Source organism: Anser cygnoides, chromosome 3 (genome assembly GCF_040182565.1).
Source record: "Anser cygnoides isolate HZ-2024a breed goose chromosome 3, Taihu_goose_T2T_genome, whole genome shotgun sequence".
Taxonomy (NCBI): domain Eukaryota; kingdom Metazoa; phylum Chordata; class Aves; order Anseriformes; family Anatidae; genus Anser; species Anser cygnoides.
Window position 1 is genome coordinate 25,075,214 of NC_089875.1, and position 26,045 is coordinate 25,101,258.

At 39.4% G+C, this 26,045-nt stretch overlaps 1 protein-coding gene and 1 long non-coding RNA gene across 3 annotated transcripts in view; one reads left to right on the plus strand and one right to left on the minus strand.

Moving 5' to 3' along the window:
• Positions 1-16,243, minus strand: part of LOC106031531 (uncharacterized) — a 37,321-nt gene extending 21,078 nt beyond the window's left edge. The window contains exons 1-3 of one of the 2 annotated variants that reach the window (XR_010830126.1): positions 15,906-16,243; positions 14,000-14,084; positions 2,822-2,925 (exon numbers count right to left, since the gene is read on the minus strand). This is a non-coding gene — a long non-coding RNA (uncharacterized lncRNA). The remainder of the gene's footprint in view (positions 1-2,821; positions 2,926-13,999; positions 14,085-15,905) is intronic. The other variant, XR_007160866.2, reaches the window with a different exon arrangement.
• A 72-nt stretch (positions 16,244-16,315) lies between these two features.
• NEK2 (NIMA related kinase 2) lies at positions 16,316-25,563 on the plus strand. The gene is made up of 9 exons (XM_013173921.3): positions 16,316-16,490; positions 16,614-16,831; positions 17,551-17,788; positions 18,495-18,577; positions 18,812-18,938; positions 19,587-19,806; positions 20,789-20,843; positions 20,926-20,996; positions 23,506-25,563. The coding sequence occupies exons 1-9, from the start codon at positions 16,395-16,397 to the stop codon at positions 23,730-23,732; spliced, it is 1,335 nt and encodes a 444-aa protein (XP_013029375.3). The 5' UTR covers positions 16,316-16,394; the 3' UTR covers positions 23,733-25,563.
• Positions 25,564-26,045: the final 482 nt, after the last annotated feature.

Genomic DNA, 26,045 nt, shown 5'->3' on the forward strand with positions numbered 1-26,045 from the left:
TGAATTTTCCATTTCAGAAATGAAACCTTTTCAGGGAACTGACTAAGCTGGCAGAATGATCCAGCAGGTGACAGGATTGATTGATTTCATGGCAACAGCGCAGAATTCAGTGATCTGTACCTCTGAGAAGCAGACAGCAAATGGTCATGCTGTTACTAAAGTTACTGAATGAAAGATTTCAGCTTAGTGCAGTGCAGGCCAATACATCTTAAGCAGAACAATTTGGAGCCAGTTCTTGTTAATTAGGAATCACATAATGACTGTACGGTATATTTTTCTATTAAAGGCATTAGGAAAAGACTATTGGGAGAAGAAATGTATTTTACAAATGTATTTTACTAGATCAAGTAATAAAAGATACTGCCTCTTCCTACAATCTTGCCTGAGTCATATCCTTGTAGTTGCAATGATGTACAGAAAGTTCAGAATCCATTTTTAGATTCTTTGACACGGTGTATAGCAGGCAAGAATGGGGCTTCAAGGAACTGTGCTGCAGGGTATGTCTAAGCTGAACAGATAAAGAAGTCATAGAAAGGTAATTTTTAATAGATGCATTAATGTAAGAGAGAGAAGTGAGTACAAAAGCTCATGAGAAAAGTCTAACCTCAGCTTAAATTATACCCTTACTCATGTGTTTCTGAGCTGAGTTACTGGTCACAGCCAGTCACACACACTAACCTGTCACTTACTTAACCTCCACGAACATTTATACATTGACTGATGTTCATTTGAGCTAATCAACATATTTATTGTTAAGGCACTTTCACAGTAACACCACTCTCTTTTGGACTACATACAGCTGTCTTGGGTCTCCCTGTTAGTTTAAGCAAAAGCATACTCTTGGTGTTAAAATGCTGTTAATAGGACTGGGGGTCAACGTCAGAACAAAACTGAACTTACCTATGACCTTCACGTTGATGCTAACATTGTAAGCACAAGTGCAGTATGCTGTCATTCTCATAAACATTGAGATGCATTAAAATGACTGTATTTGGATTGTCTGCAGTTAGTTGGGCCAAAAACCAGGCTTTTTCTTCTACCTACTTTTTTTTTGATCAGACTGCGACTTAATGGGAAACTCATTTTAAGACTGAATATCTGGATTCAACTGTAACAAAGGACAGCTCTAAAATTAGGCTGAATACATTTACAAGGCATTAGAAAAGCACCTTATCTGTATATGACATTTTTATTTATAAAACTTATAGGCAAAATTATGCTGTCCATCCACTCAGTCATATTAGCGATTTACAGTGAAATATGCTATAGGAATATTGGATTATCCCAAACCCAAAAGGTTTTCAAATGTGGAATTATCAAATTAAGATATGTAATTATTAAATGTTTATCTAGGACATAAAAAGGATTCAGCTTTGTCATGGCAGTATAGGAAAATTACCTTTAAAACATCAATATGCCTTTAGAGTATTGTATTACATTTAATTGCCATAAAACAGAAGGTTTTCTGGGAGTCTTAATATTGCATTTCCATCCCATGCATTAGGGATGGGAGAAGCATCCCCAGTTTCCTAAGGGAATATGATCTTTGTGGTTGGTCCATCTGTTGTTACCCTGCCCCATAGCGTTCAGGCCTATTGGCCATACTCAGCTACATTTAAATCAGGTAGAAATCTCAAGTGTGATCCTAAGAGGGATTTTCATTGAAAATTTGATAGCTGCATGGAGGACAGGCTCACCATTTTAGTGAGTCCCATAAGAAAACAAAACAAAATACAGGTAGAATACACGCATTTCAAAGAATTTGGTCAGCTGGCCAATATGTGGGTGGCTGCACAGTAATTGCAGCATGTGCCTCCTGTGCCCAGTGGGCATCTCAGGGGAACATGCAGCAGAGCTACTATAATGTGGTGGGAAACAGCGTTCAGGCAAGAAAGAAAAATCTGTAGGAGCCCAGCGTTCATTGCTCATACAACAGCTTGAAAGAGTTTGTTTTCTACATTTCTTTGAGGAATAATTCTTGGTTTATGCAATAAATTATCACAGAATAAATGCATGAGAATGTTGATAATGAAAGCATCCTACTTTTCTACACTGCAACCCATCAAAAGATCAAAATTTTGATCATTACCTGTCTCCTGTGAAGTTTGTAGCAGTGCTCATTTCATTCCAGAGCTACAGAAGTGACTCACAGCCACTGCGTCCACACAGGAACACCAGCAGGGAGGGTTTCAGTAAAAAACAACCTCACCATTTTCAACAGCAGCATGTAGATAACTGACCTTCCTGTTGTCCTTGTTTAAAGGAAGGAAAAGGCTTATTCACTTACTATCTGAAGATGAGTGTGTTCTGGTTTTAATCCACTGAAATAATTTGCTACTTGGAAGTAGCAAGTATGTTGCTTGTTGGACCAACCAGGTGATTCTGTCATTCTTGTAGAAGTTAAGTTTATGGAAACCCCTTGAAATGGTCTTGTTTTCTGAAGTTTTTCACTTATATGACTTAAAGTGGTTTTTATAAATGATGCACTTATTTTATCATCACAGGGCTAGTTGCTAAAATAGTACTAATCTAGCTATTCAGAGTGAAGATAGAGATGAGGCACCTGTTGACTTGAACAGAGCTGAGACTTCATGTTAATACCTTAGTACAACGTTAAGTTTTGATTTTACAAATTCAGTTGTGAAGATATTAAAAACTAAGGAAATGCCTTTTATCAGCTGGAGAGGAACCTGTCCGTGCTGTGTGTAAAAACATGAATAGCCCCAAAGTATTTTGTGAGCATGAATGGGAGACTGTTGGGGTGCTGAGTTAGGAACAGATTGGACTGAGCCCTATTCCCAACCCTCCCCAACCCTTTCACCTGCCTCTCCCTTGCACGTAATGCCTGTCCTCCCACATCTTCGTATTCTTGCCATGTTTGGGTTTCTTCAGCGACCAGCTTCAGCAACAGTCTTTAGCTTGCATCTACACGGGAAGGTTGCAAAATGATTAGGTCAGGTTGGGATCAGGGAGAGGCCACATCTGGGAACCTGGCAGTGAGCCTAGAGCAGCTCTGTGCGACACTTTCTGTGGGCATTTGTACAAGAGTGGGTGAAATAAATCTCTACTGAGTACAGGTGTCTAGCCTGGCAGGACCCATGCTCAGACAAGGTAGGTTGAAATTCCATTTCTTTTTAGAAAGGGGAGAGATGACAAAGGGAAGTGAGGCAGTTTTGAGGAGAATATAAAGAGAATACAGATCGGTTTTCTTCACCCTAGGCCATTCATTATTTCAGGACTTTGCCCTCATTCTCAACATTGCAAGGCCTAAATTACAGTGTGTACATTAATAAATCAAATCAATAAAGAGAGGATCCCCTGATGCTGTGTATTGTGGGACTGTAGCCAGTAGTATCTGCTTTTATAACTATATTGGCCTCAGTGCTGTTCATTCTGCATTGATACCAGTGTTAGAAAGAAAGGAGTTGTGTGTATTTTAAATTTAACATGTCCTGTTTTTCTTAGCCACGTACACAGAATGCATCCTTTCATCGTCAGTTTGCTTTGGGCACTGGTAGTGGAAAAAGAGCCAGCTAGAAAACAGAAAGTCTTCCTAACTGTTTCTTGATGAAAACAGCCTTTGATTTCCTACGAGTTGAGCAAGGTGTTGGGCCATATGTTCTCCAAAAATCCCAACTGACCAAAATTGTTCTAACTCTACGCCAGCCTCCTGTTTAGAAGGAATTGCTACATCCCGTGGACCTGTGTGTGTTATTGTGACAGTTCTCTTCCTGCAAGTGAGAGCTGCACTTCTGTGGGACTTGAGGACTCCTGTACACAGAGGCCGTCAAGGCCAAAGCTGCTGCTCTGCCAAGACAGAGCAGCGTACATGAGTGTGCCTTGTCCATGGGCCTGCCTGCTGTTCAGCAACTTCTTGTAACACCAAAACTTGGGGAGCGGGGGTGAAATGAGGACGGGATGGCAATGTTCAGAGCAGAGATACCTCACAGTAATAGTTGCCGTCTCCATTACTGTCAAATTAATTCTGAATTGCTGCACATCATACACTGTTTAGCTTGAGGGAAATGAAATGATGTCTTTGCTTCCTTGGCAAAAATAACAGTAGCTAAGCCCTCTGAGGAGCCTTGCAGAGTGGCAAAGGAAATGTCAAATAGCATTTGGTCAAAGAGTGTTTTTAAAGTCCTCTGACGAGCAGTCCTTGCTCCATACACTTATCTCTACTACATATATAGAACAAAGAAATAGAAGCTGCTTTTTATTTAGGAATTATCAGCTCTCGGACAAAGCTGGGGACATTTACAGTTGTGACTACATTTAGACTGAGACTTAACATTTACAGACCAAATAGGCACCTTCAAGCAGATATACTTTGACTTGAGATCAGAAATGAGCTGGTAGATGGGACAACAGACTGAAGTAATTCAGGATAATCAAGCTCGATTTCTCACTCAACAAATAGCTTGTCTTGTGGCCTTAGGCAAGTCTATGACACTATCACCACTCCCTTTCTAATCCAGCACAGTAAGAATCTCAGTGCAGCAGCCCCTTTCATCCAAGATAACTACCTCAATCTTTAAACTCTTAGATAAAGCCTAGGCAACTGCTCAGTTGCTCTGATAAATGAGATTGAACAAGAATGACTGTTAAGTATCTCAGTAAATGAAAGAACATCTAATCAGATGCCTAGCTAGAATTAAAATCACCAAAGAGATTTGTTTCTACCTTCATACTGTACATACATTTGGAGAAATGAAAAGATGATCACATGCTGAAAAGAAAATAAATAAGGAAAACTGATCCCTCTGTGGTCTACCTTAATCAGTTTGATCCCTGGATGCCGCTCTATCAAGTTGCTGGTTCTTTTAAGCTTTCTCCTCCCTCTTCTTGAATCCTTCAGTTTACCAAATTGAAATTTGGTGGCAACATTTTAAAGAAGAAAACAAGAAAGTGCACCACAAGTTCTGTCTCTAAAAGCCAGTTAGGGGTCTTGGTAAAGAGGCTGATGGTGCTGAATGAGCTTCCTGTGATAGTCTTGTCCAGAAAGCACTAGAAAGCTGAATGCTACTGGACCTGTACACTAATACCAGAATTATTTAGATGTATGGATTGTGAGATAACGATTAGGCCTTCTGGTGTATGGTGCTGCTGCTGGTGTGGAATTTGTACTGTATTGAGACAATTAAATGTTTGAGTCACACACCTTGGGGTGATTACACAAAAACTGGATTATTCTGTGGGGTCAAGCACCTCATGATGTTGCTTAAGGCTTCAGAGATTAACAGTCATCCTACATCTTGCAAAGTGACCTGAACATTGCAGTCAAAAACAAACATAGAAATTATGATGACAGGCTGCACTAATTACCCCGTTTGCCTGCAAGTAGGTACAAGTAGTTTCCTACATATGCATTCTATACGCCTGGCTAAAAACAGTGCGAGACTCTCAGCAGGAGCTGGCGAGAAAACAGCTAACAGAAGCCCAGGTGCAACCCGTACAGTCACCTCAAGGGCAGAGCAACCCCTGTAACTCCTGGCAGGGAGTTAGAGACCAGGGATTTTGCTCTCTCCCTTGCCTTCTCCCCTGGATTCGTAATGGTGGCTGTGTGGCTCCCTGTGGCCAGAGGGAGAATCACTTCTGTGGTGAGAAGCTTTTGCGAAGACCTTGTTTGCGGGGTCACTTTGAAATGATTCTAAGAGGTGGCATTATAACTTTTGGCTGTTAAGTGCTCCAGTCTATTCCATATAAAGCTTTGGAGTATGACTAATTAATATAATAATCACCTCTAGCAGAGAACACATTAACTGCCTGAACGCTCAGGACTTAAAAGATGAGAGAGAACAAGTTGGAAGACGCTGAGAAATTGAATTAGCAGATTCTCAGGCTGGCAGACAGTAAGGGACTTCATGCTCTCATGTGTGGTAAGGGAGGAGCACCATGCCCCGGGGACCCAGGCAAAGCCACTGTCTTCTCTGGGATTACACCATGTAGGCATGTCCCCGAGGACAAGAAGGGAATAAGCTCTGGAGCCCTGTTTTTATTCAAACTGATATTCTGTGAATCAAATGATCTAATCAACTAAATGTGCGTTTGACCACAAAATGTTATGTTATTTTTAGCTAGCATTGCAAACCTGCATCAGGGTTGCTTATTTTTTTTTTACTGAAACTCTGCATCAATTTTCTACATAATTCCCCTGTTTTTCTGATTTAAATCCTCAGTAACCTGTGTGGCTGCTCTTGAATTTTGAATTTCAGAGCACATGATGTCTATTCTTCCTTTTTAGTGATAATAGGCAATTGTAATCAGGTTCTTTGAAACAAGTTGTAGCCAACAATACAGGTACAAGTAAAGTTTTCTTTCTGTTTTCAAGTAGAAAAAGAGATGGAAATTACAGATCAACATGACCCCCAAATTACATTCCAATTTAGATTTTGATTTCAGATCTCCCAGGGTTCAGGCTGAGTTTGAGACGACACTAAAATCACCAAAATTGAAACAAAAATATTATCAGATTCTGAGTTTTGGCCACTCCAAAACTGAATGAAGTATAGAAATCGGATTTCACATTCCGAGAAAGTCTCAGTGGCCTTAAATATTTGTTTGTTGTGTTCTACAACAATTGTTATCATCTTAGTTTTGCAGACCTGGGGTTTCTGGGCTGCCTGAGGTGTCAGCAGCTGCTACCCTAAACTGTTTATTTTATACTGTAGCAACCAACAACATATCACCCTACTGTGTAAGAGTGCTGCAACATTTTGTCCCATTCTTAGTTTCCAGAAGATGATAACAATCTGGAAGAAAAAAAAAAAAGTGCATGATCAAAGGCTGCACAGATGGTTCTGTAACAGCCGATAGGTAGCTGTGGTTGTTGATGACTGTTTTGTAGGTGACAGACTGAAAGGGCAAAGAAGAATTACTACCAGCATTTAAAGGGACTCTGCCAGGTCACAAAACAGTCCCGATGGAAGAAATGCTTCAGAAATTTTTCCAGCACTGAGATTTCTTAAATGAGAATAAATTCCTCCAAAAGACAGGGACAGCTCTCTCTCCTTTATTTATTTATTTTTAAAAGGACCGTTTAAAACCGTGCTGTGCATTAAGTATGTCAGAAAATATGACCCTAGGAACAGAAACCTCTCAGGTGTCTTGCGCAAGCTACTCGATGTGTGCTGCTGTGAACAACTACAGAATTACCTTCTGTTGTAATGTGGTATGTGCAGTGTCTTGTAGGAAAGAGCTCAGGTTGTAACAAGCAATAACCGTAGCTCCTACCAAGCTGACTTTTGACACCGTTCCTACCCAGGAGTGTTCCTGGGTCCAGGACCAGTCAGTCAGCCCCACGGAGCGGCAACACCTGAGCGTGCCCAGCAGCTGAGAGCAGCGCCCAAGGCATCCTGGCACACGCAGCAGGCTGCCCGTGGAGGACCTGTGGTTCCTCCGAGTCCTCTGGGAGGTGTTACATAGGTCTGAGCCTGCAGATGGCACCTTTTTGCTACCTTTCAGTGCCCAAACACTACCACATTTAAAAGCTTAGCCACACAACCCTCCCATTTACTGCTGCAATGCATGCCAACAGTGTAAGGAGGAGGCCAGGTACCGTGTGGGCATGCCAAAGTATCCCAAACTATCCCAAATAATTGGATGTATGATCGGGCAGTTGTCATGAAAGATAAGTATGGTTTCAGTATTGGGTATCTGTGGAGGGAAAAAAAGTATGTATAACTTCAGCATGAGAACCTAGGGTCTGATTAGCAGTGGTCAGAGGAGACTTTCTCTTGTACCTCAACATATCTGAGGCTATTGCCTTCCCCGTAACCCCATTAGCAGGTTGGCAAGATGACTGTCAGATTGAAGGATGAGAGGTTTCTGAACATTAAGGTGTCCTAAAACAATGAACGGGTTACTGTTGCTCTGCCTCCAAAAGCCTGCCATCCAGCAGAGGTTTTTTAGGCAGTTGGGCCTTTCAGAAGCTTGGAGCCTGCCGCCCACCAAAAAATACTAGGTAGCCAGCATCTTTTACAGCTCAGAGGCTTTCAGGTTGGCAAGTCATTCCATCAGCTCTCATGTGTCTTGGGAGATGGAGGAGTTCTTCCCCAAAAATGATCACTGAGCTTTGAGACAACGTTAAAGCCTTGGCCAAGTGTCTGGAGTGGGAGCTGAGCACTGCTGAGCCATTTTTTTTTCCCCAGTAATCCTTAGCAATGGCTTTAGCATGTGATAGTACAACCTGACATGATTCTGAGATAATGTTCTCAAACATTAAGCAACAAATGACAAGGACCAAAGTTGGTTTGGGAGCTGGTCCTAGCTCCAAAATTCACATAGCCATTCCTGACGTATTTAGCCTCTTTACACAGTTCTGCTCTTGTTATAGGTGTCCTTGCTTTGCTTGAGGGCCCACTCCATGTGCAGACAGATAAGGTACAACCACCTGCCAGTTATAGTCAATATATCCCTATTACCCTTTTTACTTAAACACTCTGAGCTGCCTCTAAACTCTGACCTTGTGGTCCAGCCTTTCCAGGAGTCTATGACTGTAGGTATTTTTTATATAGACACAAAGCTACCTTGAGATGCAGTGGGTCTTTTTTTCCCCTTCTGCTCTGTCACGGGGCTGAGAACAAATAATTGTATCGAACAGGCAATCCCCCAGAAAGTGATATCAGCCCTGATTTCATGCAGCAGGTTCCCCCCGTAGTGCAAGACACGTCCAGGTAGATTTCGACATTTTCTGTTGTTGGATTTGCCGAGTGCCAAGATAACTCTCCTCTGAACATGACAGGAACAGCTTCATTGACCTGGAAAATTGTGACCTGTTTTTTTCTCTTCCACTTGGAAAATTAACCTTGAACTTCTGACGCTTGCTACCAGCAGCTAAGTCTCACTGATTGCCAAGGTGCGGTGGGTGGCATGAGTCACAGCGCTACGACCTTAGCGCTGAGCCTGCTTGATGCCTGTGGCCATATCAAAACTGCAAACGTTCTCCCACCTATGGTCATAGGTGTCCTTAGCTCTCTCACTGAAGGAAGACTGTGTTCTCAGCCTGACTTCCCAGCACTGGCCTCAGACATCTTCTCTGCAGTCAGCTTAATGTACACCTAGGCAACAAATCAGTGTAGACTCTGAGAGGATAAATCAGGTTGTTGCTGCAGAATGGCATTCAGGAGCATGGCTGAGGTACAGAAAAGCCCACTATATCGTACTGGGGAATCCCGCATTAAAGGACTGTGCTGGTTTTAGGAAACAGCCCGACCAACAGCCACTGAAAGCAGCCACATTTTTGACTGGACAAGAAATGCATACACTTCTGTTTGAAGCATTCCTTCCCATTTCTTCCTTCTCTATGAGCAAAATCTGAAGAATAGAACAAGATTTCATGTCAGCATCGGCCACATCAGTCCTGCAGTAGATGTCTTCCTGTTTTTTTTTTTTTTTTTTTTTTCCAGTTAATCTGTATGTATTATGTCTGTCTTTTCCATAATGACTTCTGCTCAGATATTACAATTAAACTTGGTGCTCCCTAGGCAAGAGGTCATCTTAATCTTATTAAGTCTCTTCCTGGAAGCTTCCTACAGTAATGAGGCTTAAGAATTGTGAGGGAAAAAAGTAAGGCGGCCACCTTGCTCTTTACGGCTTAGGCCTCACCACTCTATTTGCTGATTGTTTCAAATGAGGACAGATGAAAATATTTAAACTTATTTGAGCATGAAATCAAAATTTGCTAAACTGCAGTTGTGAGGTGCCAAATAACCTAAAGGCATCTAAAATAGATGGGCCCCTGACTTAACAAAAGGGCTTCTTTAAAGAAAGAAATCACTTTATACTTGTATGTTTTTATATTCAGACATGTTATTTTCCTTTTGTTATTTCCGCTGATGAAAGTGGGCCTCTTCTACAAGCCTGACTGCGTACCCCTTGCTTGCAGCATAAAATTTAAGCAAGAAGGAAACATGCTCTCATCTGGTCTGACTACCTGAATAGAAGATTTCACGCTGATTGTTACGGATAGAGCTTAATAATCTGCATATGGTTAAAGTTTGTCTTTCAAAAAAAGGCATTGTCTTGATCTGTAAACTTAAAAAAAAAAGAGAATCTCTGCTTGCCTTAGCTGTCTGCTCTGAAGGTTACTTACTCTCTTGGCTAAAAATCTGTGCTTTTTCCTCTAATTTGTCTGACTTCGTCTCCCAAAAATCAGTTCATATTATGCCTTTCTCCATTAGTCTAAAGAGCTTGTAAGTACCAGGCATTTTCTCCACATGAAAGCACTTATTCACTGTAATCACCTTACTGTAACATAAGTACGACTGGGTTTCAATTTGGTTTCAGAATAATACATGACAGATCAAAAAAATATATATAGTTAAGTAGAAAGGAAGCTTACTTTCCTGTGGATAGCTCATAGTTACACTCTCTGGTGTCCAGGGTACACACATTAGTCAAATATTTTCCCCCAAGCCAGTCAATATTAGTATAAACGCATTCATCATCATCATCACCATCATCATCCACGTGGATTCTCTGGTTTAATAATATAGTTGAGCTCTTTAGGATGTTTCTCCTTTATTTTTTCGAGTTATTTTCTTGGAACTTGTAGGAATGTAGTATCTTTAGGAATAACTTCATGGGGAAGGGATAGCGACTAATAGAAACATATATGTGAGATGATCGGTTCAGTTCCATTTCCATAGGGAACCAGACAAAAATAAATAAATAAATAAAAATCAGTTGTGTGCAAAGTAAACAGCGTTTTCTGAACTTTTACAGTGGAAAATGCCACTCCAGGTGGTTGTATGTGGACTTTCTTGTTTTTAAAATCTTTTTTTGGTATCGTCATTGGGAAAAACAACAACAACAACAAAAGGGATTCCTGTAAGGTGATGGGTGTTACAGGGGTACAGCAGCACCAAAATTCAATTCTTTCCTCTTTAAAATCAGGCAACTTGTTTCTAGTAATTTGAACTTAGTGACTCCAGGGAGTTCTGTACCATAGGGTACCAGAATATGTCTTCTACCAAAAATTTCTGTCTCCTCATCCTCTGCTCCAACCACATGGCCTATTTTCCTTAAGTCAATTAAATCAGACATAACTGGTATTCTTGGCACAACAGTTTATTTGTCTCCTGAAAGCAAATGATTGTTTCGGGGTTTCTGCTTGCTTCTACATGTGCCTACAGTATGTCATGTACATGTACATGTACTGCCAAGAGTCCCAAAAGGGGCAGCTGTTACCTGTGCCACTGCTACAACTGTTTGTGGATCTTGCATAATGGAAAATGCAGTCTCTAGCCCATCTATCTAACGTAACCTGTAACATTACAACATCTGAATGCATGTTATGGGCAGTGCCTGAATAAGACTAGGCATTCTAATTTGAGATCATTATGTTAGAGAAATTGATTCCTTTGGTATATGCTACAAAATATCTCCGAAACAGGTATTTACTTGTAATAGATAACTAAACTTTTCTCCTTCTCCTTTTGCTACTAAATAAGCAAATGTAGGGCTGCTGAGGATTAAACTCTGCCTTTACCTAAGTAGAATAGAATAGGGGTAGTACTCTCAGTCTCTGCTCTCAGTCAGTTTTAAAAGTTTGGTCAGTCGGTGCATGCTTCAGCCAAAGAAATGTGCAGTGTGAATGAAGCTGGACAGGGTTTGGCTGTCCTCCAAGCCTAAAAGCTGAGATATCAAGACTTTGCAGAAGCCGTTGTGTCATTAACAAGAGTTCCAAATTACATAAAGCCTTCCATTTGAAGGCTTTGCTGCCTGTCTTTCCAGGCATGGTGACTCGTGAGGCAGGAGATATTTGGCAGCTCCACACTACCTTACTGCCTTACTACCTCCTGAGTGTACAGAAAGGTGCTGGATCCATACAGAACAGGTCTGAACTGCATGACATTGCCCAGGTGCAAAGACCTCAGAGAAAATGTGGAAGAAATTTTGCTGTCACTATTTGTGATTTTGCTTTAACATCTAATGTGATTCTTGAGCCTTTTTCTCCTACAGGAGACAGAAGGTAGAGGAAATAATATTGTTTTTGTGGATAGCATGGGTCCATAATCATGGAGATTAGAGAAATAATGAGTGGCCTGGCAACAAAACCATCTGTGACAACAATGGTGCAGTGCATGCAAACCTGGTGATGGCTTTACTTGAAAACATTTCTCCCAGTATGTCTGAAGGGACTACAATAAATAAATGGAAAAAATATTTGAGACAGACTGTTACACATAATAAGCCCTAAAATAGTTTATTTTATTTAAAAATAAAAATGTGCAGCTCTGATCAGCAAAATACTCACTTATTCTTTTATTTAAAGCATTTTTGTCAAACATTTTAATGTATACTACCTATAAATGTCAATCTGGAAGGTTACTATACTACTTCTCTTTCAAAAGAGAAGAAATTGAGGCATAAATTATAAACCTGTCTATTTCTGTAGAGATGAGTTAGCAAGAGAGACCAGAAAAGACATCAGAAATTGCCATAATATTTTTTTTGCTTGGAGACAATTCCAGTTCTTCAGATTTTGATGAGTTCAGGGTTTGATGTTACTCAGGAATTTCACATTTAAAGTTCAAAAAAACATCTCAAAGCACCTCAAAAAATTGGTGTCTTACTCAATTTAAATAGTACTCTTAAAGATCGATTCAAGCACCTTCTGTTGATGAAGTAAATGAATGCTGTCAGCATATACATGGAGACACATATAGCAGATAGGGCTGTTAGTTTCACTTCAAGACTCAGAGCTAGGTAATTATATACTTTCAAAATGTCCAGCCATGTATTTAAATATTCCCTTACAGAATTTAAGAAACACATAAAGCAAATCTGGAGTTAGTAGAATTCACATGCTGCCCTCTCTGAATGCAAAAATGTATTTTTATTTTCTTCAGTCTCTTCCTCATTAATTCCCACAGTTAGCTTTTTCTTTTTTTTCAGTGCTACATGCAGAAACTTAACTTGCTGCTGAATTTGTATTTATTTCATGTGTTTTTATGTTTTTCCTGATTTTAAAAGTTTGTTTTACAAAACTGTAAAGGTGTGGCTGCTGCAACAAACTCCTCTATTGAAGCTTGCTTGCTGCATGTATTTCTTTTGGAGTCTAAGCTGGCATTGAATCCTAACATTACAAAAAATGAAATGTAGACTGTACTTAAGCTCTATAATTGATGCTTCTAAATTTTGTTCCTTTCAGCCCTATCCACAGCTGTGTTGTGCAGAATTTCATCAATGAACATGTTCTTTGTTTCCCCCTTCAAACCAGTAGAGGAAAAATACTAGGAAATTTTACTGTGGTACTTTTTTTTCTGACATTTAATCACATGCCATGAATAAATATATTGGAATTTTTCTATTATTATGGAGCTATTATCCTCATCTTTCATATGTAAGTTTGTTGAACGTGGATGTCTGACAAAGGTGTAACCATCTAAAATTCTCCAATTCTAAGTACTGTAAACTGGAATATTCCAGAAAGCATTAAACTGGAATTTCCAGTAAACTGGAATATTTCCATGGAAAGCATTATTACATCTCAAAGTTGATAGTGATTATACTGAACTTTGTTTCACTACATTAAATTATTCTAGAAAACTGTTTCTGAATGTGTGTCGTTTTTTTTTTTTGTTTGTTTGAAATCAAATAAACAGTTCTGGATGCTTCATTAATCTTTGCTTACCCAGTCATCTGTTTAGATACAGAAGGTTTTCCACACTGGGGTGTTTCTAAAAGGAGAAAAGTGCTATGATGTAATATCCCAGCATTTTTATGATTTGGTTTTGTTTTAGTTGTAGATGTGAATTTTGATGATAAAATCTGTGTATTATAAGCCTTGGTAGATGTAAAATTTGTGTTCATGAGACTGAATGAGAAAAGTTGGAAGAAAAAACAACCAAACAAACACACGTTTGCTAATCAAATAAAAAACAATCTACTTATGTGGTGAAAATGAACTAAAATAACACACCAATGTCTCAGTCACTCCAATTTTTATAATTTCTCTTTTTGTCATTTAAAGGAATTCTTTAAAATCTCTTACCTTGCTAATGCCATGTACTCAATTCCTCCTTTTTGCTGGTAGGCTTCGATGTATTTCTGAGATCCTGGAATATGATTTCATGAGTCTTGAAGAGAAAAGACAACATTTTCTTCAGATATTTTTGTAATTATTTTTTACAAAGTGCATTTATTTTTCATTAGAAAACTCTGTCTGTGTTTATTTTGAGTACTTTTCCAGTTGGACATGTTTTCTGTTTCTGAACCTCTACTTCCATGCAGTTTTCTCTGAGTGGCTAACAAAAATTTGTCACAAAAATAATTTAACTTCCTACTGTATTTTAGAATACTTTATTTTTGCTATCAGTCTGTATAAATATACTCAGTTGGACTCCCACAGCAAGTGTTAGCCATTTATGTTACTTATTTCCATGCACAAAAGAGAAAACATCTAAGAGAAATAGAACTTTGTCTACCATATTATCTATCTTTAGTGTTTAATACTTTGTCAGGTAACTAGGCCCTGGAATAAGGAAAATGGTACCCCTTATAGCAAAAATGGCAGATACCACAAAAATTACCAAAATTTGGCAATGAACTATAGAAGAATTTTATTTTTTTACCAAGTTTTAGGAAACAATTGGTGAAAATTGATGTTAAAAAAAATAGAATAAAATATTACAAGCAATATTAAAAATAGATAAAATAGATTATAAAAAATGTTTTGTAGCTTTCAAAGACCTGAAGTCAGGACATGTATTTTCAGGACTAGAAATCTAAGAGTTGCTTCTGAATTAGAGATCAGAGTTGAAAATACAACACCCGACAAAAGTGGTCTCCACTTCAAACTTGAAATATATTTTTGGAATCTTTGGACTCTGGGTTCTCTTATATGGTAAGAATGAGAAAGAAAAAGAAAATTGGGCACCTACTGAAAATTTTAATACTAATTTTTAGAAATGCGTTTTTCTCACTTTATCAAGATCTTAAAAATAAGTATAATCAGAACAAAAATGACTGTGCTACTGGTTTTTGGAGCATGACCTTTTGACATTTCTATGATTCAAACCAACGTTTCTAAAGAAACTTTTAAGACAGAGCCTAGACGAAACGCAGTATTCAAAATCTACTCTGTTTCTTTTGGAATATAAATAGAAAGGCTCCCATTGATACCAGTGGGGATGCATGATGACCTTTTGCTAATTTAAAAGTACAGAGGTTTGAAACAGAGAGAGACTTGAAACCAGAAATGAAGCTTACAGCCTGCATAATGCATACTGCAATTTGTGTCATTTTTATCGCATAATGCCATAATTTATTTACGAAGCTAATACTGTATATGGGAATTTTCTTTTAAGGTAATAATTAAAAGTAGTGATAAAAATGAACTATTTAGAGTACCTTGTTACTCATTAACAACATAATTATATACTATATATGTCTTTATACTCAATTGTTCATTTTTTCCTGTAATGAGTAGGCATCTACAGATCGAAAGTTATAGAATTCTTATAATGAAAAAACAGGAGCTTTTGTGCTTTCTGATGATTAACATAAAGGCTTAATTTTTTCTAACCCTTCAGAATATAAGAATATTTCATAAATGTTCAGTGAGAGCATGACATCTATGCCCCCCAAACCATTTTTAAAGTCTTAAAACTGTTCATTTTTGTACTTGATTCAGGAACTATACAAGTGTGTTACCATTCCTTGCTGAAGGAGTTCCTGCTTCAGTCATAGCCATTTCCACGCAATTAAGAGAGATTAAATTAAACTGAATCCAGAACCGGACTCCAGTATCACCCCAAAATTATCTTAAATGATGCTAAATCATACATCACATACTTAAAATCTCTGTAATGCTATTCAGTGTACTGTAGTGTTATACAATGTGATTTAAGAATAATACTCATAATAATTACTGGTTCAACATTTGGATATGGACCCACACATTCCTGCTGTCAAATTTACATTTGAGCCTTTGCACCCTTCGGTTTATTTTCAGAAGCTGTTTGTCTGTAGTAGGACAGCTGTTCTCATATGGTTTAACTGTCACTTTTGTGGAGTTTTTAACAAAGATTTCTTGAAGAACCATTTTTCCCCGCTGGTCTCGGAGGATTATTTTCCAGACCGCTTTCCTATCGTTTTAAACAGCGTGGTGTTTGTAACGCCCCACCTCAGGCCGCCCCCTCAGGCCGGCCCCGCTGCGGCTCTCGCCATGGCTGCCGCGCGCCGCCTCCCGGCGGTTGCAACGGCCGTTAGTGGGCGGGCGCTGTTTACCGCGACAGCCAATGGAAAGCGGGGATCCCCGGCAGGGCGGGGCCGCTCGGCCAATGGGAGGGCGGGGCGGCGCGTTCAAACGGCGTCGGGGCGGGGGGCTGCGGGCAGCTGGTGGTGGCGGCGAGGCCGCCATTTTGGGCGCGGCCGCCATTAGCGCCATGCCCGGGCGGCCCGAGGACTATGAGGTGCTGCTCACCATCGGCGCCGGCTCCTACGGCAAGTGCCGCAAGGTGCGGCGCAAGGCCGACGGCAAGGTGAGGCGGGCGGCGGGCGTCGTTATCGTCGTGGTGGGGGCGGCGGAGGGTTTTGGGGGCTCCTCCTCAGCGAGGTCGGGTTGGGGCTGGGTGAGCTCAGCGCTGGTGTCCGTCCCCTTGTAGATCCTGGTGTGGAAGGAGCTGGACTACGGCTCCATGACGGAGGCGGAGAAGCAGATGCTCGTTTCGGAGGTGAACCTGCTCCGTGAGCTGAGGCACCCCAACATCGTCCGCTACCACGACCGCATCATCGACAGGAGCAGCACGACGCTGTACATCGTCATGGAGTACTGCGACGGCGGGGACCTGGCCAGCCTCATCGCCCGCTGCACGAAGGAAAGGCATGTGAAGTACCTCTGGGGCAATTTGGGGCTGCGTAGCATGAGGCATCTTGGGCAGTCAAAAGAGTGAGATTAAAGTGAAATGTGTCTCTGAACTTGTGCCTCTGAGTCCATCCCTCTGGACCCAGCAACTGCTCTGAAATGTGCAAAGCGTTGTGTGAAATGCTGCTGAGAGATCTGCTAAAGGATGCACCAGCTGATCAGATGCTTCTCTGTCCAAAGGATAAAAACTCCTCTGCTTCTGAAGTATAATGTTAATCTTCACAGTCTTAGATCGAATAAGTACATAGTGCTGCCTGTGTTGCTCTGTGAGAGCAGTCCAAGGTGGCGTTGGAGCTGTATGAACCGAATTGGTGCTTTCATTTAAGGAGGGCTATATTGAAAATCAGGTGTCTTAGCTCTCAACTTGTCAATTACAATTTGATATTTGTGTTATTAGTAATGGAAATGCTGCATACCTGTTAGACCCTTTGAGGGAGGAAGGGAATATTATGTGGACAACAAAAATCTACACCTTACAACATGTTTTTTTCAATTTCTGCTCTTAAAATAATGTAGATGTCTGCTGATAGCTTATCTTTAAAGATGATGAGCTTGATTCAGTGAGTTATAAAATTAGTAACTTTTAAAAATATAGGACTAAGACTGGCAGCAACTACTGAAGTTGGTGCATGCTATAAAGCATCTATTAGCATTCGTTAAATGTTTTTGTCTTTCAGGCATTACTTGGAAGAAAGCTTTGTTCTCCGAGTGTTGACTCAATTGACGTTGGCCTTGAAGGAATGTCATAGACGGAGTGATGGTGCAGTCACTGTGCATCGTGACCTAAAACCAGCAAATGTCTTCCTAGATAGCAAGCAGAATGTTAAACTCGGAGATTTTGGACTGGCTAGAATATTGCACCATGACACCAGCTTTGCCAAAACATTTGTTGGAACTCCGTATTATATGTCTCCGGTAAGACCTCTCTTCTGTGCCTTATCTTCCCTTTTGTCGCTCTAAGAACTGTTTTCTGCAGTGTTGGTCTCAGTCCATTAATACCTAGGAGGATTTAATTAAGGGTTGCTAGTCTTAAATGCAGGTGACTCTTTGATAAAGTGTGTGTATGTTCTGGAGACAAGGTTATTTTGCAGATGGTTAGCTTGCAGATACCTTCATCTCCTTTCTTCCTCACACCATTACTACCTTCTAATCAAGGTTACTTTTCACTGTATGAGTTTTACATGCTTGGAATATTATAGATGTAAAGTAATTATGTTGGAGTATCTTTCTGTAAAAGGAACAGAGAAGCTAGAGAGTTCTGTTTCACAATGTCAAGGTAAAGAAGTTATTAAATTACACACTGAGGGTAAGATTCTAATTTGTATTAGAAATGAACAAGAATGTGTTTCCACTGATAGTGCCTTTTGGCAGGGGGAAGATTAATGTTGCCTGAAATATGGGGTTTTATCAGTTGAAAACTGGTGCAACACTTCAGGCTTCTGTAGCGTGGCATTGCTATTATGTGTTAAGACCTTACTAGTAAGATACCTGTGGAGGTTAATTAAGAAAGAACCTTAAAAGTACCCCCAGCAACCAATGGTTTAATTCAGGTTCAAACAGCAGCTGATCTTGCAATATGAGAACAATGTCTCTAATATTAAAGATTGTTCTCTCTCTCTAGGAACAAATGAACCACATGTCATACAATGAAAAATCTGACATCTGGTCTTTAGGATGTCTCCTGTATGAGTTATGTGCGCTCTCGTAAGTATAGTAGCATGGTAATAAATGTAGAAGAGTAACTTTTAATGTGTAAGCGATTACATTTTGTATAAATGAAAGCTTAAAGGTTTCAAAGACCAGTCCTAGGATTTTTATTTCTATATTGGTCTTGACATGAGGTAACTAATCTTGCTGCTTTTTTCTTAGTCTGACATTTGAATGAAAATAAATCCTGTAAAACTAGTGGGAGACTTCAAGAAAAATACTCTTCTTTAGGCCTCCATTTAGAGCTTACAACCAAAAGGAGTTGGCAGAGAAGATAAGGGAAGGAAAATTTAGACGAATACCATATCGTTACTCAGAGCAGTTGAATGAACTTCTCAAAGAGATGCTGAATTTAAAGGTAAGAACCAACTATTATTTTTCCACCCATGATATGAACTAGTACTGAAGTACTAGTTTTCCTTTTAAATTACGGAACAAACTGATCTGAAGTAGTGATGCCATCATCTTTTCACCAGCAATATCATTTGCATGGGGAAGTGGGGGAAATGGTGCTTTCAGGCCACTTAAATAAATAAAAGAAGCAACTCAAGCATTACGCCATCATAATAAGATATGAGATGGTGTCTCAGTACTGGCCAATGTGGAATTTTGTAGTCTAACTTTGGGGTTAAAATGGTTCCCAGTGTGTTTGGAACTTTGAAGAGGTTTTGTCTTCACTTGTGTTTTATATGGCTAATGTATAGCTTGCCCCACACAAGTGGGATGGGGGTGTTGAAAAGAGCTTTGCATGGGACAACAAAGCTGTAACAAGAACCTGAGTCTCTAACAGGTGTGTATCCTTTAGGACTTAAGTTACAGTGGGAGATGCAGAGTGTTGGCGCCAGAATCTTCTGGCCTCTGCAGGCTGCTCCCACCATGCTCTGAGTTTTTCTTTCACTGTATGGCACATAGCTGGTTCCCACCTGAGGTAGGTCTTGCTAGGGAATCCCTGGCCATAATGTTTCTTGGCTGTAGAAGTGACGTGTTGGTAATTTCTTTCCTCTAGGATTATTGCCGACCTTCTGTTGAAGATATTCTGCAGCACCCCTTGATAGCAGACTTGGTGACAGAAGAGCTGAAAAAAAACTCTGATAAAAGAGGCCGGAGATCCGGGGAGCCAGAAAGGCTGCAGCATCTGGATGCTCCAGTGAATGAGCTGAAATTGAAGGAGCGACAATTAAAAGAAAGAGAGCAAGCCATTAAAGACAGAGAGCAACGTTTGGAGCGTATGATATTTCCCTTTGGGAAGGGGGTGGCAATAGGATTCTGATTGAAAAGATTAAGTGCTGAGGAAGAGAAGGTTGACTATTTTCAAACCCCTCATCTTAGTGCCCTAGGCTGTCATATTCCTGTTGTTGCTAGTAGAACTCTGTCTAAAGGCTAAAACAAAAATGCTTGATCACCAATACTAGTTTGTTCTGGGTTTCAGTTACTAGGATGTAGGTGACAGTTCAGAAATGGAAGTCTGGTCTGTGAAGATTATTAAAAATGAGCAATAATCTGCAAAGTATGCAGAAAAAGTCTGAATATACTGCCCTGCACTGTGCAGTGTAGGTTGCTTTTCACCTACTCTGTGTACATTAACATTAGCTACCTTAATGTATAGCCTAAGGTGAGCATAATGTTGGAGCAAAATAAAATATACCTGAATGAATGGTTAGCTGCTTCTATAGCAGCTGTACCCTACAGGTAGCTTACCTGTGAAACAACACAGATGGCTGTTTCATCTAGTCACTTATCTTGACTAGATAAAATACTACTTTGCGTATGTAGTAGGCTCTGAAAACAGGTTTTTAACTATGTATGTTCAGCTTTCTGAGCCTGAATAACAGCTGCTGCTGTAAAACATGGTGTTCAGTCATAGCTGACTTGTTAGCTGGCATCTAAGTGATTATTCAGACCTGGTGTCATGTGTGCCATGATATAATGTGCAGAGTAGAAAGCTTCTATAGCTTCATTGTTGTAGGTGTGGCAGACTTTTAAAAAAAGACTAGCATTTTGGAGCTCTTGTCCAGTGCTTTATTAATGTTCCGTTAAAGCTTGTGTCCACACAGCAGCTACGCTGCTTTGTTTAGAACCACAGGAGTAGAAACATTGGTGCATTTGGCAGGCTGTTACCACTGTATTTTTCTGCAAGAAAATCCATCATGCATAATCCCTTTAACACTTACATTCTAACACTACATACTGCCATATTTCTACTTCCAGAGAGAGAACGAGAACTCTGTGTTCGAGAGAGACTGGCAGAGGACAAACTTGCTAGGTATCTACTAACCTATAATTGCCTAGATCGTAGAGTTTCTAATCTTACAACAAAAAGCTTAAACTTATTTTTTTCAAAACAGAGCTGAGAACTTGATGAGGAACTACAATCTCTACAAACAGCAGAGGACATTAGCTTCTGCAGATGGTCCAGGTATGCAAGTATACGAGAAGCCAGTTGCACTGATAAACATAGGCTGGTATGACCAGAAGAATGCCTGTGGTGCCCAGCGTGCTGTACCTAGTCCCAGTGTAGCAATACAAACCCCAGTTATCTCTGCATGGCTGGGAAGAGACTTCTGACTTCCTACTGTACAGAAGGACTTGATGAACGATGTTTGCTCATGAGTATGAGTTACCACTGTCAGCACTGCAATTTTTTTCTTCTAAAACTTTTTTTTATGATGAAATACCAAAGTATTGACTTGTAATTTAAACTTCCTCAGAGCTGTACTTATTTTAGCTGATTTCTTACAGACATTTGATTTAGTTAATAAATTTTTACGTTCTTAATCACTTCAGCTTTAGTTCAACTTCTGAAGCCCTCAAAGGGGGGACTAATATTTGTTACCAGCCCCCCAACTGTGATCAAAGCATCATGTAAGCTCTGAAGAATACAAAATGCTATTCACTTACTTCAGCTTAATTCACAAGAACCAAGAATAGCTTTGAAAAGGTGCTACAGTACTTGACCACCTCGAGTCCAGTCTGTTTTACTAGCTCATGAGTATTTGACGCTCACTTTGGCCTTGGTAACATTGAAGTCCTCTCTATAATAAGAGTGGTAGTATCTACTGTTTGTTGCAACTTAGATATCTTTAACAGTATAGATGACTAAATACTCTTGCTTTCCCTAGGAGAAAGGAAAAGTAAGACAGAGAGGGGGTATTAAATGGCTGTGTCTTGGTAGTAATTCTAGAACAGTGAAAGGTGAACACACTTAACATGTAGCAAAACATCTCTTCATTTAGTTTTGGTCAGAAATAAAGTGAAATAAACATATGTCACTGTCACCACTACAAACAAAAACTTTTTTTTGTCCCCCCCCCATGGAGTGCTTATACATGGCAGGAAAGAACACAAGTAAAATATCCCTGGAAGTTAGTGGTACCTGAGCATCTCTAACACACCTGTCTACTTTGACAATTCCGCCCCTCTCTATTTGATATGTTAAAGAACACAACATTAAATAAATTTGTCTTGGGCTTTCTGTTGCTGCCTCTAGTAGTGGATGACTGAAGCTAAACAAGCTACAGCACATGCTTCTGTTCTCTTTTGATCCCTAACTCCTTCATACTATATTTTGATCTTCACAAGTACATGAATTTTTTAAGAGGAGCAAAGCCACTTTGAGTAACTAATGTGTCTAGATAGATAATGCAGAAAAGCGAACATAAAAGAGTGACCAGCTCTTGCTATGTTCTAAGCTGTAGATCATTTGATTAAACACTTCTGTATCAATATTTGCTAATCTTCTAGTTCGTTCCACAATATTCTTGTAATACTATTTCTAAAATGCCTCTAGTCCTGACACAGATGGTGTTAAGTGTTCTTGAAATATATTATCAAGATCACTTGCTACTTTTATCTTTAGTTGCTCTAATGTTACCATCTTTCTCACCCATATGCCTAATTTCTTCCTCAGTTAGTTGTGTGGTTCACTTCACAGTAAAAAGGAATACCAAAAATCCAAGTTTCTATGACCATGTCCTAGACACTCCCCGATCTCTGCAGAGATTTTTCAGCTTCCCGGGAGATGTTTTAATGTTTAAAAAATGTATCACTTACTGGTATGAAATTACACTGCTCTGAAACATTCACTGGCCTTTTCAGTTTGATCCTTTTCACCTTTCTGTGCTTATTGCCTCCTTGCTCTAGCCTAACAAACTGAGAATTAGGGTTTCAGCAGAGTTATGATGAGGACAGTTGGACTGCTAATAAGGTCTTCTTCTGTATTTCTTATTCAAGATAAGTCGTATAAAGTTGGCTCTTTTGAGAGACAGCTCAGCTGTTACAATATTGTTTGATGGTAGTTTTTGTACAGTAAGTCACTGAAAATACCAAACTGCCTCTTGATCGCGGCTATTGTGTGGGTGAGGCACAGCTATACTATGAAAATTCCTGTTTTGAAGGCTGCAGTGAAAGCAGCTTGTTAATTATTGATGCACCTGAACACGTTCATTGAGTTGGAGCCTAGTTTGTACACCACTGACTTAATAGGATAAGGGTTGGAACATTGTGGGTAGGACAGAAGGACCACCACAGGCAACTTGGGGTTGCCCCTGCTACGAAGGAGAGAGAAGGTTTTTAAGTAGCTGAGAGTTTAATTCTACATTTCCCTTTTGAACTGGATTGTTACTGCCTATTTTTTCTCCTGCAGGAGAAACTCAGTGTTTTTTTCTTGTCTCAAGTAGTAATATTTCCTTAGATACTCTCTAGAAGCTGCAGTGGTATATATCCTTTTACCACAATGATTTTAAAACTTTGCTTTCAAATGTTTCTCCAAAAATGGGAAAGAACTCTTGCTATGAACTGAAGCGTATTCAGTTAGATCATTGAAATCCATAGGTAGGCAGCAAAATGGGTGACAGGTTTAAAGGACATCAGTTAAGCAATAAATGCTGAGATGCACTAATTCAGTTTTTGTTTGTTTGTTTCTTAAGACAATGAGCTTCTGTTCCCCCTTTCTACAACCAAGAAGAAAGTCCACTTCGGTGGAAGCGAAGAGAATGCTATGCCTCCTGCTAATGTGGAAAACTACCCCCTTCCCAAAGGGAAATGCGCGGATCTCAAAAGACGCCTGTATGCTGCAAATCTGCGTGCTCAAGCACTGTGTGAACTGGAAAAAAACTATCAACTGAAGAGCAGGCAAATCTTGGGCATGCGCTGAAACTGTAACATAGGTATATGGTATTTATCTTTTTGGAGTTGATTAAACATTTAGGAAGATATTTATGCCTTCTTTTAAGCTGGAACCTACTGAAAATAGAGTTTAACGGTCCTTATACGAATTTTTTAGTCTACTATGGGTAGACATAGTAAGTCTAGACATAGTAGACATAATAAGGACATAAGAGATTATGTTACAAAAATAAGTAGTTTGATACCCAGCTGAATTGTATTACTTAAAAAAAAAAAAAACTTTTGTTTTTCTTTGTTTACCATACATCTCTGAAAAAAAGTAAATAATGAATATAATAAAACAGATTTTTACAGATCTGGTTTAAAAAACATTCAGCTGAAAAAAATACAGAGATTCACAGTCTCTAGGTTAAAATGATGCTGTACATAATGTACAATACTTGATAAAAGTATTGATATTTTGTATATGTGGAAAAGTAGTGGCTTTTTATCTGCTTGTAAATATTTTTTTAACTCTCAAAAGAGCAAAAAGATTTTTGTATTTCCTCTTACTAACTAGGTGACCTATCAAAGCAGGCTACTTCTAGTTTAATGTCTTTGACTAATGATTGTCAGCTTAGCATAAGTGATGAGTTTATCATCCTTGCTGCCTGGACAGCTGCAGGGCTTTTTGTCAGCTCCTAAAAGATTCGCTTTGGGGTATAGTATCACCAGTTTGTCTTGAAACTGAGACGTAGACTGATCCCCTGGCTCTGCTCTCCTGGACAGGACACCATCCAGGGTATTAGCACCTGTGTTTCGGGGAGGGGCAATTCTACTTGGAATAGCAAGTCTGTATTTTCTAGAAGCTTCCCTCTTAGCTCTCACTGTTCTTTTCTAGAGTGGGTGTTGCATAGGGTGCTGTAAGCTTCATGAATGAACTCTGCCTCAAGATTCAAAATAAATCCTTTGGAACTGCAATGTCTGTAATATATTGCATACAAAGATTTATTATTTCTAGGTAGAAGTGCTATAAAGCATTCACAGAAAACAGCTGATCTTTAAAACACTTGTTTTCTTCTTGGGCCATGAATCTTATATAAAGAGGTATTATTCTAAATGTCTTCTATATGGAAAAGAATCTAATTTGGAAAAAAAATATTTTGGCATATTTGCTGATATTAGTATCACCAAACAATATTAATAAAAAATAAAATAAAATTAGTATCACCAAACAATAGTTCTGCTCCAGCAAGGCCTCAAGAACCCAGCAGAGCTTATGGTATCTAGTTGCAAAGTGTTTACTGTTTTTGCTACCTTTGCTTAAAAGAATTAAAAGATAATCATTTTGTTTCCTAGTCTAAAACTACCAGTACTCTGGTGGTCACAACCTAGCACTAGGTGTGGTGGGAAGTATCTGTCAGGTGTGTATAGCCAAAGTAGCTGTGCCATGTGGCCCAGCGCAACTTTCCTTTTGCATTCTTAAATATTGCTTTAAGAATCTTACACATATTTGGAGGCTGAATCCCTACTTCCTTAACATGTCTGTATACTCAGATTTTTCTGTCCTGTGCCTCAACCAGAAAATCTGCAATGCAGTTCTTCTGGCCTTCATGTGGATCTTTATTGTGTAGCCCATACAACAGCAGAGGGTAGAATATGTGGTAATATTCTTCTAACCTGAAAAAATGTGGGATGCGAGCATTGTTGATGTAAGCTTTGTCATCTGCAGAATACAGGTACCAATTAGCCAAAGGAGGAAACCAAGCAACCAAGAAAGTAAATGAATAATTTGTGATTCAGGAAAGACTGTATTGTGAAATGGCTGATAAAATGCTTTGATTTTAACAAGATCAAACTAATAAAAAGTCTTGATATTATTATTTTTTTCTCGTGGACCATATGTAAATAATTTCTACATTTAAAAGTCAAATACCTTCAGAGTAATAATTAATACCTGCACCTTCCCTTCTTACTTGGTTCTCTACTGACCTCAAGATGGCACTGTTGCCCTTTAATCGACGGGACTCTCCTGTAGCCTATTGATACATTCATTAACACAAAATCTGGTTGAAATATGTTTTTGCCTGTTTTGTTTCAGAAAATCATAAGTGCGTTGCTGCAGGATGGGTTTTTTAGGTTACAGTTGCTTTTGTACTTGCTGGTGCATTTAATTGTAATTATCTGTAATTTGCCATTTTGCATCTTTATGCGTGTTTTATAAAAATAGTTGAATCAAAATCCTAGTTAACAATTACACTATTATGAATAGAAAATGCTACAGTGTGTGCAAACTATCAATCATGTTGGCAGAAATAAATGAGAACTTAGCTTAAGATACGTCTGTAGCATTGAGCTACTT